Source organism: Calliopsis andreniformis, chromosome 4 (assembly GCF_051401765.1).
Source record: "Calliopsis andreniformis isolate RMS-2024a chromosome 4, iyCalAndr_principal, whole genome shotgun sequence".
NCBI lineage: Eukaryota > Metazoa > Arthropoda > Insecta > Hymenoptera > Andrenidae > Calliopsis > Calliopsis andreniformis.
In genome coordinates, this window is record NC_135065.1 from 13178364 (window position 1) to 13193156 (window position 14793).

At 37.9% G+C, this 14793-nt stretch overlaps 3 protein-coding genes across 7 annotated transcripts; 2 read left to right on the forward strand and 1 right to left on the reverse strand.

The window, feature by feature from the left end:
* Window positions 1–58: 58 nt before the first annotated feature.
* LOC143178575 (thioredoxin domain-containing protein 17) lies at window positions 59–1120 on the reverse strand. The gene is made up of 3 exons (XM_076377315.1): window positions 645–1120; window positions 385–466; window positions 59–305 (listed from the first exon to the last, which is right to left on the reverse strand). The coding sequence occupies exons 1-3, from the start codon at window positions 784–786 to the stop codon at window positions 149–151; spliced, it is 381 nt and encodes a 126-aa protein (XP_076233430.1). The 5' UTR covers window positions 787–1120; the 3' UTR covers window positions 59–148.
* A 439-nt stretch (window positions 1121–1559) lies between these two features.
* Window positions 1560–5759, forward strand: LOC143177988 (ribosomal protein S6 kinase beta-1). Its single transcript, XM_076376359.1, has 12 exons — window positions 1560–1814; window positions 1935–1975; window positions 2068–2242; window positions 2622–2705; window positions 2842–2975; window positions 3045–3107; window positions 3206–3334; window positions 3412–3502; window positions 3570–3686; window positions 3770–4009; window positions 4085–4236; window positions 4367–5759. Exons 1-12 carry the CDS (start codon window positions 1728–1730, stop codon window positions 4416–4418), a joined length of 1365 nt encoding a protein of 454 aa, XP_076232474.1. The 5' UTR covers window positions 1560–1727; the 3' UTR covers window positions 4419–5759.
* A 1943-nt stretch (window positions 5760–7702) lies between these two features.
* LOC143178423 (uncharacterized) lies at window positions 7703–14680 on the forward strand. 5 transcript variants are annotated; one of them, XM_076377077.1, is made up of 11 exons: window positions 7703–7849; window positions 8674–8894; window positions 9108–9224; window positions 10760–10871; window positions 10935–11034; window positions 11658–11889; window positions 11964–12195; window positions 12270–12388; window positions 12474–12617; window positions 12838–12966; window positions 13059–14680. In XM_076377077.1, the coding sequence occupies exons 3-11, from the start codon at window positions 9177–9179 to the stop codon at window positions 13287–13289; spliced, it is 1347 nt and encodes a 448-aa protein (XP_076233192.1). In that variant the 5' UTR covers window positions 7703–7849; window positions 8674–8894; window positions 9108–9176; the 3' UTR covers window positions 13290–14680. The 5 variants fall into 5 exon arrangements, with proteins under 5 accessions (XP_076233192.1, XP_076233190.1, XP_076233191.1 ...); XM_076377075.1 differs by having other exon boundaries at window positions 7712–7974; window positions 9090–9224; XM_076377076.1 differs by having other exon boundaries at window positions 7712–7974; window positions 9093–9224.
* The last annotated feature ends 113 nt before the right edge of the window (window positions 14681–14793 follow it).

Sequence of the window (14793 nt, forward strand, 5' to 3'; positions counted from 1 at the left end):
AGAAAAAAAAAAAAAAAGAAATTTGATTAGGGTTTCTAATAAAAAATGAGACTTATAGTAAACAACTTAGAATATGATATTTATGGTAGAAAACTTACAAAGTTGCTCATTCAAAACTTCATTAGCACAGCATATGAAATTAAACTATTTAATCATCCTCATCAGCAAGTAACATTTCGATCAAATCAGGTTTCAACAGCTGATCACCTTCAAGACGTTTCTGTGTACCCCATCTTGCTAAAGTTGGCAGAACTTTTAACTTTGTAGTGGCATTTGTTCGAAATGGGCAATTCAAATCCTTCCAACTGTAACAATATAATTATTTTAAATTTCATTTTCATATTGAAACCAATATAATCATATGATATTACAGAATATACTGACTAAGCTCTTTCTCCAACTTCAACCACAACTAACTGTGTCCTTTCAGGAGCTGATTTGAATCCTTCCTCTATGAAAGGTTCCGCTGAAACAAATTAATTAAATTACAAATATCAGACTGTCAACTTTTTTCTTAAGCAATAAAATTTGAATTTTAAATTCATATTTTCTATCAAACTTAAATATATATGTACATTCAATAAACAGGTATCACAGAAGTAAGGTTATGTTAGCAACAAATAATTATATTTCAAGATTTATACCTTCTACGCAATCGGGACACCAACTTTTACCATTTGGAAGCTTTGTACCACTGTAAAGTACGTAAACCGGATCAGTAGCTTTCAAAGTTTGCATAAACTTGAAAAAGTTTTCGTAGCCCCTAACATTATGACGTTGAACCATTTTTTACACTCTTTTATGTTCTTCGCAGCAGTATCAAAATTATATTCGTACCTTAATACCGAATGGCACGTTACTGTACAGAGATTTCTTATCAATTTCAGAACGATAACACCCACTAGATGAAATGCTTTAGATTAATCTTCCCGATGATGTGAGACTTTTTTAATTAACGAAACATTTAATATCAATTAGATCAATATTTGAGATCTCTCACGTGTCCCACCCAAAATATTAAAAAATCCATTGTTTTTCGAAATCAATATTAATAAAAGATAACCTACAATTATTCTAATTATTTAAAAAAAAAAATGCACTATCTCAAAAAGTCTTCTCATTGAAATTATCTAAGATAAAATACATATATTTCGATCCTTAAATCAACAAAGAAAAACGCTGACAGATAAACTCTACAGAATGCTATATTACTGTATGAAACTATTGTATAACTGTTTCAAGAAACCTACGCAAATAAATCCATCAAATATTCGAATTTCCGCGACCAGCAGACGTACCGTGCGCAATTCTAATAATAAATCGTTACAACAATCGCAGATATCATAATATCCCTGTTTCGGCAATATCGAAAGATTGAAATTTCCCGCGCAATATCTCGATCACGAACTCGGCGATCTTCGGCCCCCGTCGATGTCTCGCGAAGTTTCAATCGCACCGTCCGATTGGTCGAGAACGCCTATCCTCCCACTCCGATGGCCGCGCGACGATTGTAGCCAGGAGCCAATCGGAACGCACACGAGGCGAGGGTGTTTGGTATGCCTTGGGACGGTGCAGCTTGTTCGCAGTAATTCAAGGTTTTGACCGTATAACAATATTGTCGCGCCATCGTCGTATGTTAAAGAGAGAAAAGAAAAGGGAGACAATTCGCCTTCTGGTCCACCGCGGAATCTCTTTGTACCGTCGAGTGGTAGCTGTTCGCGCCTAGAATGGCTGGGGTATTCGATATCGAGTTGCACGATGCGGACACAGTAAATAGGGACGAGTCAGACGACGATGTTATCGAGATCGGCGAGGTAATTCTCCATCTGCACGCGATCACGCCAGTTGAAATCTAATCGTCGTTCTATTTCTCTCTGTGCCTCTGTCCACGGTGTTCGATAACGTATTCCCATTCGTTTTTTCTTTTTACGTAGGAAGAGTACGATGTGAACCCGAACGTGAACGAGATAACCGAGTGAGTAAGCCTTTTCCCTTGGCTGGCGTGCCCGTCGCGCGTCTCTGTCCAGCTTCCCCTGAGGTAATTGACGGTTTTCTCTTGTGCGGTAGGTCTGAAGGTGTCGAAACTGTCCCCATATCGGAACAGAATGTCAATCGAGGACGGGAGAAGGCTGGGCCACAGGATTTCGAGCTTTGCAAAGTTATCGGGAAGGGTGGCTATGGAAAGGTCTTTCAAGTGCGTAAAATAACGGGTAATGACAGGGGCACGATCTTCGCGATGAAGGTAGGGAAGATTTTATTCTTTGTCTCGCGATAGATTCCTTAGTGACATCGCGTGGCATGACAGAATATGTTTTGAATGTGTCTCTTCAAAAGCTTCAGATTCATGCCTTTCCTTTGAACAGTTTAAGTTTCTTTGTTCTCTTTGCTTTTCTTTGTACAACTTTGCATGTTATTTAGTGTCTTTGTCTTCATATTTGGGGAAAAAAGAGTATCCAAGAAAGGATGCTGTCATTCAATATGTCAGTAACTTTTGGCTAAAAGTATTGTGTTGGATGATCTTTTTGCATGCTGATAGAACTTGCAAGCTGTTGTTTGATAGATTTAGTGTTACTTTATAAATATATTATCAAGGTTTATAGCGGAGTTTTTTTTTGAAATAGGTCTTAACCAAAGCCTCAGTTATAAGGAACCATAAAGATACTGCTCATACTAAGGCTGAGAGAAATATCTTAGAAGCTGTGAAGGTAAATTTAAATATCACACAGGGCATAGTTCAGACGATATTTGTAATATTTTGCAGTCTGATATTTTATATTTTATGAAAAGTGATTGAAGCTAGTAAAAAATATATTCAGATGAGTTTGCATTCTTGTTCTCCAGCATCCTTTCATTGTGGACCTCATATATGCTTTCCAAACTGGTGGTAAATTATATTTAATCTTGGAATACATGTGTGGAGGTGAATTATTTCGACACTTGAATGATGAAGGCATTTTTCTTGAAGAGACTGCCTGGTAAAACAGAATTCCATTTTTAATTATTTTACAAGAGAGCATAATGCTTACCAGAAAATTTTTTTGTAGTTTTTACCTATCAGAAATAATATTGGCTCTGCAACATCTTCATTTACAAGGAATTATATATAGGTATTTCAACATTCCTGTAAATATGAATTTAGGTATAATATTTAAGCATGTCATAGTCATATCTCTGAACTGATTGTTGATTATTAACATACTTTCAGAGATCTGAAGCCAGAGAATATTATGTTAGATGCAGACGGACATATAAAGTTAACAGATTTTGGTTTGTGTAAGGAACACATACAAGATGGTACTGTTACACATACATTCTGTGGAACTATAGAATATATGTAAGAAAAATTCTATCAACACAATTGTAAATCTTTCATTGAATTGATATCTATACTACTGTTATTTATTTTAAAAGGGCTCCTGAAATTCTAACTAGAAGTGGTCATGGTAAAGCAGTAGATTGGTGGAGTCTTGGAACATTAACATATGACATGCTGACAGGCTCTGTAAGTAAACTCTTACATAAATTAATGCTTTAAAAACACGTATAATCATTGTATACTATATTTATAGCCACCGTTCACCTCTGACAATAGAAAAAAAACTATTGAAAAAATTCTTCGTGGTAAGCTGAATTTACCACAATATTTAACATCAGATGCAAGGGATCTTATCCGAAAATTATTAAAGGTGAATTTTGTGAATTATCAAAGCTCTAATGCTTCCTTATTCTACAGTAGTAATACTCACACAATTTGTGCTTGCTTTTGTAGAGGCAAGTCGCGCAAAGATTAGGATCTGGTCCGTCAGACGCCGAGCAAATAAAAGGTCACCAATTTTTCAAGCATATCAATTGGAACGACGTCATTTCTCGAAAGTTAGAGCCTCCTTTTAGACCAAAATTAGCAAGCGAAGACGACGTCTCTCAATTCGATAAAAAGTTTACGACATCTGCGGTGATAGATTCTCCTGCGGAGTACACGTTAAGTGAATCTGCTAATAGGGTATTCCAAGTACGTTTTTTTTTTCACTGTCTATCATCACAGGAATTCACTTCGTCCTTTGACAATAACAAATGTTTATTTCAGGGATTCACGTACGTGGCGCCAAGCATATTAGAGGATATGTATTCACAGCCACGAGTAATAAACGCTAGAAGTCCTCGTAGAGGCAACATGCGCGGTTTCTCGCCACGCAGCACACACTTTCATTTACACAATACACATGTACAAAACCATAGGTAAGCATTTTTCTCTTGATTTCATATGCCACGCGATTTCCTGCGTAAGTATTACGTAATACATTTGATCTAGTATGTATATTCATTTAACTTTACACATTGTATAATCGATGATCGTGCCAATTTATAGACATAACGGCCACGGCAACATGGAGGATACAGAAATGATCGAGATAGGCTAACTGTCACTTATTTTATAGCGGAAAAATGCTTAGCATTTCGGCCTAACTACTGGATATCCATGACCGATCCTTGTGTCTCAGGGAGGGATTTTATAAAAGATAATAGATGCAGTAGCGAAAGGATAGGTCGAATATCAAGTATTTGGATATTCAGCAGTTAAATTTAGCTAATTTTTCTTTTTTTTTTCTTTTTTAAATCAAATCTACGATAAAGGTACTAATTAGGATTATGCTTTAAGAGCAGCGACGCAGCAGTTATTTGGTAGCGTATGTAATAAAAAGTATATACATACATATATATATATATATAGATATATATATTCGTAATTAAAAATTCGAACGATAACTGATCGAGGAAGGAAAGATTTTTATTTACTTATACGTCGTTCGTTACGATGTACTGAACGTTCTAACGAGATCCATTATTTGCATACCATTGTAGTCAAGATACTGCACATCGTTTCATTGACCTGTTAATATATAATAACCTTATTGTGTTTTGTACATACGATCTGCAGGTTGGTTGGATATTCATATGTATGTACAGTAGATACAAACGTCATTTATGCTAAGTGCGACAGACTGAAAAAAAAATTGCAGCACGTAAATTATGCTGTTGATACAAAGTTTGAGGTTCAACCATCCTGTAATACTTGTATATTTAAAAAAAAAGGCTGTACACCACGTGTGTGTGTTTATCGTGGTGTATGCGTGCTTAAATGTGATTAAGAAGGAATACAAAGAGGATGAAAAAGACAAATAGACTTAAATAACGAAGACTATACACAGCTGCCACAACCGCTCAAAATTCCATATCTGGTCATTCATTTAATGGAAAAAGAAACGAATATTTTCAGCAGTAATAACGTTTCCATGGCAATAATGTACACAATAATAGTCATAGATAACGTGTTTACGTAACGCAGCAACGGAATTGCATTTGTACAATTTGAAAGTTCCTAAGAAGTGTGAGTTCTACTGCAACATACTGCAACTTTGAAGCATACGAATATTTTTTTTGTAGAAATACTCGTTTATTCAGACACACGAATATATGTAAATTAATCTCGTTTAACTGTTCCGAAGGGAAAAGTACTTTTCGTTGCGGTTTCGTTTAATTTCACAGAATGTTTGGTGTGAAGACAAGTTACCATGGTAACAATGTTACTGCGAAACATTAACTTTCCACAAGAACACATTGTATTTCATATTTACGCGCTCGTGTTCACACGCTGCTGTTCAGTGTGTCATAGTTATCGCAATTTATTTAAATGATAATATCTATTCGTTGCATATATTTGTACATTATTAAACATTAATATATATATATATATACACAAACACACACATTGGTTTGTCGTACACACGATATAATAGATAAAAGATAAAAGAAAAGATTAGTGTAAAGGATATAATAAGCGTTTAGAGTGACTGTTGTCCGCTCACCATAAAGAACTCTAAAAACTACCCAAGTGTTCACAGGCCACACTAGCCGACATTACAATTTTAAATAACTATTATACAGCGAATACGGCTACAGTCGAAATGTTAAATCAGGTCAATAGAATATTACCCTCTTGAGCGAGTATCTTCGACACTTCTACCGGAAGTCCTCCGGTTGCTGCGAACTTTGATATTACATTTCGACTGTCTGCATGAACGAAAACAAGAAGAAAACGCATACGGATATACGTATAATAATGGTTATACATATTCGCAATCGTACTGTATTATAAAAAAAAAAGTGTATTATTCGGAGAATGATAATTTATAAGCAAACTTTTTTCTGTATTGTATATTGAAGGATGTATTTTCGATGTCGAAACGAGGGAATCTGTCTACAGAGTAGTATCGAAACGTTGAAGGACATTTCAGTAGCAAAGAATATCAAGACTTGTCATAAGAACGATGTTAATTTTTTGTTACATCGTTATATAAGATTCATAAGGAGAAAAAAAATTAGCATTTAATCCGTAATGACGATTGCGTCAATACCAACGTCACAACAACCTATTACCATATCTATTTAATGTACTATAATTTTTTAATGCGTTTTTTGATAATCGACGCCCTGTTATACAATTTCAATATCGTTTTGAAAACCTTATATATTATCATATACAGAGAACTACGTCGTTCATGCCAATAATGTGACTTTGTAGGTAGATTCTGCTAACGTGCTTTGCAACCACTCTCGGTGCTGATAATCATTGATTCGATTCAGTTCGATTCATGGCCTGAATACCATTATTTGATTTTTTTATCTCAAAAAGGATCGGTTATCATAAGCACGTAGGGCTCTATTTAGGTCTTGTATATTACGTTTTATCGTAGCGTTCGAATTTAGAATGGAATTTAGCTGAAATTTAGGTACGTTATTTTTCACGATTTTCTTTTCGACGATAATTACCAACAAGAAAAGAATCGTTACATGGTTACCCGAGGCACAACGTATGTTATTTAAGTGCTTAAGAAAAACAAAAAAAGGAGTATATCATCGAATGATGTGTAAACGAAAAAGTAACCATTGGCCGGAACAAGTGATATAAATGGTTTAATGCTTCCAATTAAAAAGAAATATAGATTCTTCAATTGACTTATTGCTACCGTGGTTTGTAATCCTTTAAATAGTATTTACAAATAAACATAATGATTTGTGACAGAATTTCGTCATATATCATCAGTGTTTATTCTTATCCTAGAACAGAGAATAAATTCCTACTAATTTCAATTTGGCGCCATTTCAATTTCTCTGTGACACCATGTTTAGTAATATCTTATAGAATTCTCTATAGAGAAAGTAAACGTTGCATAAGCTCAAAGAGATGGAGACATAAAAATTCATATTTAAAATGTGTAAAATAACTGTCGTAAATTATTTCTTTAAGTGGGAGGAGGAATATATTTTAATTTAAATTAAGGTATGTTACATCTAATCTAAAACTAGCTACAGTTTGCCCAAGGCACTAACCCTTTCCTAACACCATTCTAGCAGAAAAATTCCATTCTTGTATAATCTAATCTTTTAAACTATTTAATTAAACTAATGTCACACGAATTCTCCTACTTTTTTACTAAAAGTACATCCTATCTTTTTCTATTTACATATCCCCTATCTCCATCTTTCGTAAATATTTGCAAAAAAATCGAGAATTCGTTTAGAACAGGGTTAACCGACGCAAACAGCTGATTGTATGCACAGTAACTTAAGTTCGCGCGTGGTGCGTCATACTAATTTTCAATTGCACGTCTGTGCAACGAGAATGGTGAAACATTTGCGTGGGTGGGACAGTGCGTGGTCGAGGATTCACGACAGTCGCAGATAATCCGGCTCGATCGCAAATACTCGAGCTGGCATCGCGAAATGTTCGCGTAAGATCGCCTTCTTCCGTTCTCGAGGAACGAAGGCGTGTTCTCCACGATTCCTTTCGGTGAGCATCGATGCTGGCCTCGAAAATCGATCGTGTTGAAGTCACTGCAGTGTTTGTAAAATCGATAAACCGTGTCAACATTAGCCTCTAGTTTCAAAGATTTCGTAGATGGATCTAGTTCGAAGGTAATGTTGAAGTTTTCGAAGTTCGTGAATGTGGAAATGAATACTGGTTTAAATTATTGACATTAATTGTAGTGTGCGTCATTACTTGCTTCAAGTTATGGAATTAATTTGAAGGTTTGTGTTGAGTGTAGATTGAATTAGAGTCGTTGTAAAGAGGGGGATGTAAGGACCAATTGGAAAGACAGTAATTGTAGTAATTGAAGAATAGATTTCGGTCCATTTAGGTATCTTTGAACAAAATTAAACTCATATTGCAAAGATCGAGGGCTATAGAGACAAAAGTCAGCCATTTTGGTTAGAAATAATAGGCTCGGTTTCCGGTCGTTTTTGGCGCCAATTTAGTGGCCAATGATTTCTAACGAAATTCAATAATAACCTTAATTCTATAAAAAAGGAAATCACATTTTTTGCCTGAAATTAGTGTTTTAATTAAGTTACCTCTTTTATGAGTTCAAAGTACTGAATTATTTTGATTATAAATCGTACTGAAGGGATGACAGGAAATGTGTCACAGGATGCTTAACAAACGCCATCTTTAGTTCGTCCTGTTAAAGGAAAGCCTTCAAATTTCGTGTCACCATTTTACCCTTTCTGAAGCGCATAATTAAGAAAATTCGAGAGGCACTTATATCATTGAATGCATCTTAAATGAATATCTACAATACGATACGATGAATCATCGCGATAATCTGAATACAGGTTCGTGGTCGCCTCAAATTGGTTGATCGAGTGCCAGCATTGAGAGAAACGACGTCATAGAGGTTCACTTCCGGTTCTCAGCGCCGGCTGAGCATGAAACTGCGTACGAACGAACGATAATTTTCAAGTTTTTCAACGAATTCTCGAATACTGTAGTGATACATTAAATTCGACACGATTGCGACAAGATTTCCTGAACTTTGCAGTATATCTCAATGAAGGTTAGTGAGCATATTCTTTTAATCAAATCGATCGGTTTATTAACATTTTTGCGATCGTTGAATCTTAAAGCAGACCTCCATATTGAAAAAGTAGGATGAACCGTAGTTGGTCGATTATATAGAAATTCAAATGTTAATGTAAAAGACACTTGTTACCGAACATGACTCATTGTTTGCTTTACCATATTCGTTTAGTAGGGATTGGTTTTTTAGAAAACAGAATAACTGCGATTGTGCCTCAAGGAATTAGACGAAATTTTCATCGAGTAATTAGCTGTCAAGATGGTACGAGTTGCTCGATTGTCCCACCCGAAGGAAGAAACGAAGAAGGTGAGTTAATTAAAATGGGTGAGAGTATGATGGAGACGCGTGGGTAAACTGCTTGCGTTTCCATAGAACGAATACATTTGCAGGATGTTGCGTTAGTCACAGATATTTAAGGAGCAAATGGAAATAGCGTCGAAGCCAAAATTTATTACACGTTTTCGATCAGATTTTCACCGACTATTAATCAAACTTGCGTTATCATTAATCTCGAAAACTCGTAAAAAGTTCAGTTTTCACAAAAAAGCTAATTCAATTACTTGTCCAGGTCGAGGTTATGAGATTCTGCAAGTAGAAGTCAATTAACCGCTCAGGGTTACCTCAACATGTGTAACTTTGCTCTTTTCCTGGGCATAAAGCAGACTAAAAATGACACGGATAGTGGTCTCGAGCAACAACTCCATTTTCTCGCGACTCTACATTTTAGAATTCAGAGAAAGATGCTAGATTTTAAACAGTACATTAATAAGCTTCCATTTTAGGAGACGTTAACGTAACAACTTCGATCACGATGGAGAATTCGATTTTCACGCATTTGTCACTTGAAGACCTTCTTATAAATCCTCAGCCCGCTCTTTTCTGCCGCGGGAATCGCCTTTTGAGATCGTCGATTTCACGCAGAAGCAGAGGAAGGCGCGGTAACGTCCGCGCCGGGCAATTTTCGGATCTACCCTGAACGTGTGTTTAAGCGACAGCCGAGGATGACTAGCGTCGGATATTTCAGTCCACTCTTAGCGCGGTGCAGCGCACATTAATACGTATGTAAGCTCGTATCGTGTGCCTGTATATTCGCGTTCGTTTCGCTCGCTCGCTCGTTCGTTCGCTAGCTTGTTTGCTCGTGGCCGTGCCGTCTATTATTAGTCAACAGTCATCGGAGTCGGCTGTAACGTGCGGCCGAGCGACAACGCGGAAAAAGCTGGAAGAAAATTCGACAAGAAAACGCGGATACCGCGAGATTTTCGCGTGACACGTGTCACCAGACCATTTCGCGTTCCTCGAGCCTTGCTCCGTCTGCTCGGTAGCCATCCCCGCTGTCACCTTTACCACACGCAAGGATTTCCATCCGACACTATCTCTTGACGCCCTTGGAAAGGATGATTCTCGCACGCGATTCACTGTGAGTCTTTTGCCTTTCATCCCCTGCGTCCTCGTCGTCTCATGCTTTTGTGTTTTTGGCCTCTGAGACGCCTGAGTCGATCAAGGTCTCTTTGTCGCGAGAATATTGTCTCAATGGGTGCTTTCATGAGGAGTTGCTTTCTAAAACATAGCGAGAGGCTCTTGGGCTAGTCTACACGTTATCTTTAGAGGGATCGATCGCTCCGAAGTTGACTTTTATGGGAGAACTGTGCTGAATGAGATAGTTTCTGGGAAGGATGTCACGTTCTGGGTTTTGTTATGAATTCTGTAGGTGTGGAGGAGGTTTTTAATGAGGAGAGATTTGAGTTTTAGACAGGAATGGTTTTCAGGGGGGATTATAATGTTTATTATCAATGAAAGATAGGGATGTAAAAATTATTTTTCTGATTTCTCAATCATTTTAGATGAGGGATGCGATTTCGCAGAAAGGAAATAACAACAATAATAATAGTACTAACAACAATAACGTGACTACCCTGAAGAGCAAGCCTTCCTTGGAAATTTATCGGCCTCCAGGTTCGTATCTTGTATTTTTTTCAACTTGCAGTACTCCTAGATTAAATATTTAATCATTCTTAGGTGTTAGAACAGAAGGAACCACGGCGAACGTCACTAATCTGCGATTGAACGTGTACGCGAAGGAGTTCACTATGAAGCAGAACGACTCACATCCTTCTAAGTAAGTATCAACTACTTGCGAAATATTTGTAGCTCGCTTAACGCTGAAAGGAATGTTGAGAAAACTGTCGAGCACAAGAATCCTGTAAAATTACATAAATTTCGACGAGATTTCTGTGAAGGAAAAACATTGGAGACAAAACTCGTTTTTCGGACTCTTTCAACATGAATATTCATGTAGAAAGAAAAAAGCTACGCTTTCAATGGTACATTAGAAAAATAATAAACAATCATTTGGAATGAAATCTGAGTTGAGGAGATTCCTCTTGAGTATCTTAAAAATGATAATGATTCTATGTGTAGACAGGGAAAATGAAAGTAATTTTGAAAGTAAACTAACTTTTTCGTCGAGTTCTTTTGCGCAACATCGTTATTATAGATTAGTATTCGTATCAGCGAGTACGAAAGTGAAAGAGCTATAGAACTGCAACGATCAACTCGATGAACTGTTAATCCTGCAACTTCTGGGTTACATCGTGAAAAGACTAATGGTTGTAAAAAATATAATATCATATGAACTTTTAAAGCACTTATGTGGTTATTAAAAGAGAGAACGATTTAAAATTGGCGCTTTCACTTTACTTAAAAACGATCGGCTGTTAACGAAGCCTGTTTTGAATTCAGGTCTCGGACGAACGCCTCAGATCGATCCCCATACTATTTGCAACACAGCAAATCGAGTGGCAATGTCCATCGGTATCTTTACGCGCAGCAGCAGCAACAAATACAGCATACCCTACAACAGCAGCACCATCAGACGTCCCGCCATTCTCATAGTGGTCATCACTCGACAACTTCTGCGTTGCGACAGACACATCCTTTAGATACTTCTGCATCAAGCGGTAATATTTTGCATGTAAGTTGATTTCTTGGCATGCAATACTCTAAATTGATAGCAGTCACCTAACACTGTTTTTGACTGTGAAATAGGGCTCGGGCAGGGTCCACTTTAATATGGAACAAAACGAAGTCAAACCGAATGTGACGAAACCAGGGAGACTCACGAAATCGTTATCTTTCGTGTCTACTTATGGTCTGAAGCGATCGAAAAGCTTGAATGCGGCTGACGTGTTGGCTACAAAAGCGGTGAACATTTCAGATGCATCCGAATTGGGAAAATTTCCTCCAGCAATCCAAGAAACGCTCCTAAGAGCTATCGAAGGTATAACTAGCATTCGAGAAGAAAATATTTTCGCTGTAAAGTGCTCGTATCTAATAATATACTGTGTTCCATAGATCCAAATCTCTTAAACGCGCGAGCCTTGATGGAACTAGTGCGACACATCCTGGAGAGAGTCGTGGAGAACCGGAAGTATGCAGAACCAGCAGCGAAAATTTGTATCACCATCATAGAGGTTACTATTCATCAAATCGTCACTCGATTAACCTTGATCTCATCTCTAATGCCAGTAAAGATTTATCTCAAATGATTTGCTACAGAAAGAAGCCAAAGAGACTTTCCTAGAATCATTACTCAACACTTGTCAGCAATGGTATCAAGATCGAGCTAAAGTACTTTACGATGGGTCGAGTTGTCATCGTTATTCCGCCTTCATGACCTTCTTGAATGAGATGTACTGTCAGGTAGGAAATAACATCATCTATATGTAGTCTTTACTTGGCGACAAAAGCAGATGGATGTTTAATGAAGCTTCGAGGCTCTTGTACCGCTGTCAAACGATCTCTGATCGATTACAGTATCGGTCCATTCCGTTCCGCAATGTTAACCACTTTCTGAACCGTTCTCTTTTTTGCTCGAACATCGGTGAACCGTTTTCATGTATATGGATGATTGTGGTTATAGTTAAAGCGGAGGCAGCTTCAGCTGAAGACACAACAGGAGGGCGTTCCTCCCGGACGTGTTCTGCTCACGTTGCTTGGGAAGTGTTGTCAGGATTGCCTACAACCGCCTGTTGTGAATTCTCTAGCGGAGGTAGGTCTGATTCAGCAGTAAAATTAAAAGGTTTCGGACCTGGAATTTAATATCAATTAATCTTATTTTTTTTTTTTTTTTGTTTTTTAAAGACGGACTGTCTTTTCTTTATCTTGACATGCATCGGGAAGGATCTAGACATCGAATTGCCAGCCCAGTTGCAGCAACTGCTTGGGAGCTTGAGGGACGCGTTTCTCGCGGAAGAAACTATCCTGCCATCGGTCAGAAAGACCTTGTTGCAGTTGATTGAGCTTCACGCTGCGCATTGGCAGCTTCCCGCACCGGCAGTCGTGTATTACTATCCTGGATCGACCTCCAAATGATCCTACACCCTTTCGATTCCTCCGTCCATTGGTCGGTTCTGTGCGTGTGCGCGATGGCTGCGTGTGAACTCGAGTGAGCGTGAAGAAAATGACAGGATTCTTTGTATCTGAATGATCGTGGATTGCGCGAATAAAAATGAAACGAATGCTGAGGCTGAAGGCGAGGGACATTGCTCGAAGGTGATTGCCTGGAGCAGCGTCATTGGTACGTTAGTTAAAGTCTCTTACACGCTTCAATCTGTATTGAAATACTCGTAATTGTTTGCATGAACTTATAATTTAAGAATTCACTCATTTCTATTGTTTTTTAATACTCAGAGGGCGGCTCTTGCTGATGAATAACTCAGTTATCTACCATCTTAGGTTGAAAAGTAGTCTGATGAAAAAAAACTCGCAAGGGATTAATTTAGAGTATCCGTAAAAGCGCTGATGACTTCTCGATGGAGTCCACAAGAATGTTCGTTTCATTTCCGTTCCCGTGATTGTCGTCAAGCAATAAATGCCTCCAAATTGCGACGAGAAGCCTTTTATATGAGCGTTCTTGCGAAACCTATGTCCGGCTAATGATTAAGCTCAATCACGCGGCCAAAGGATGCGTCAGCTCTAGCAACCGTGATCTCCTTGTCATCGCGTGAAGAATGATCGTTCTTTCAGCGAAAAACGATTTGCTAGCAATCCACCCATACCTATTTCTATATGGAAAACGCTGCAAGGATCACGGTTGACTTCGATATTAATAATTGTCAGGTGTCCGTAACCCGTTAACTCGCTACTGGAAGTCCCGCGATTCTTACAGTCTCTGGAATTAGAAATTTAGTAAGTCAATGGGCTAGAAAATCGGGACACTCGAGAGATAGACACGTTCATTACTCGCTCTTGGCCAAATTATCGCCTCCCCAGTGATAAATACTCCAAGAGTGTTCACCTCTGGGCCAGGTTCATGGCAAAAGCGAGGCATTGAATATCGTGCCTCTGCGTGTGACGAATGACTTAACGGAACAGGTATTTGTAGAAAGCGTGTAGTCGCTGGATCAAAAAATGATCATCGGGAGGCTAATAGACTCTACCTCGAATTTTCCTCGGTTTTTTTCTCCGATACGAAGTATACTAAAAAATAAAATCGAACCGAATGAGAGTGATATTTCTATCGAACGATGAAGATCGAAACAGAAACGACCCTTGCGTGGAATGATACGAATGCTCGATCGAAGTAATGTGTCTCTTTTTACATATGTGGAGTGGACTGTGTCTTCCGGTGTGCTCCGTGTGCGTTAAATTCTGAACACGAATGTGGGGACGTCCACTGCGTCTTTAACATAATTATTTTCGAGCGAATTAGCGATAATACGAATGATATGACTTTTCAAATACAGGTGCAACAATTTGTTTTATGTTCACTTGATCCTTGCCATCCTGTTTCTTTGCAATAATGTTCATTTAATTGCAGGTATTTCTGACGTTGAAATAAACAAGTAAATGGTGGAAGAGCGTTGGCAAATGTTGA

Coding starts and splice junctions, on each gene's coding strand:
- LOC143177988 (XM_076376359.1), top strand. CDS start 1,728: ATGGCTGGGGTATTCGATATCGAGTTGCACGATGCGGACACAGTAAAT. Junction 2,976..3,044: donor TTTCTTGAAGAGACTGCCTG/GTAAAACAGAAT, acceptor ATTTTTTTGTAG/TTTTTACCTATCAGAAATAA. Junction 3,503..3,569: donor ATGACATGCTGACAGGCTCT/GTAAGTAAACTC, acceptor CTATATTTATAG/CCACCGTTCACCTCTGACAA.
- LOC143178575 (XM_076377315.1), bottom strand. CDS start 786: ATGGTTCAACGTCATAATGTTAGGGGCTACGAAAACTTTTTCAAGTTT. Junction 467..644: donor GTGTCCCGATTGCGTAGAAG/GTATAAATCTTG, acceptor AATTTGTTTCAG/CGGAACCTTTCATAGAGGAA. Junction 306..384: donor GAAGTTGGAGAAAGAGCTTA/GTCAGTATATTC, acceptor ATATTGTTACAG/TTGGAAGGATTTGAATTGCC.
- LOC143178423 (XM_076377077.1), top strand. CDS start 9,177: ATGGTACGAGTTGCTCGATTGTCCCACCCGAAGGAAGAAACGAAGAAG. Junction 12,389..12,473: donor TTTGTATCACCATCATAGAG/GTTACTATTCAT, acceptor GATTTGCTACAG/AAAGAAGCCAAAGAGACTTT. Junction 12,618..12,837: donor TGAATGAGATGTACTGTCAG/GTAGGAAATAAC, acceptor TTGTGGTTATAG/TTAAAGCGGAGGCAGCTTCA.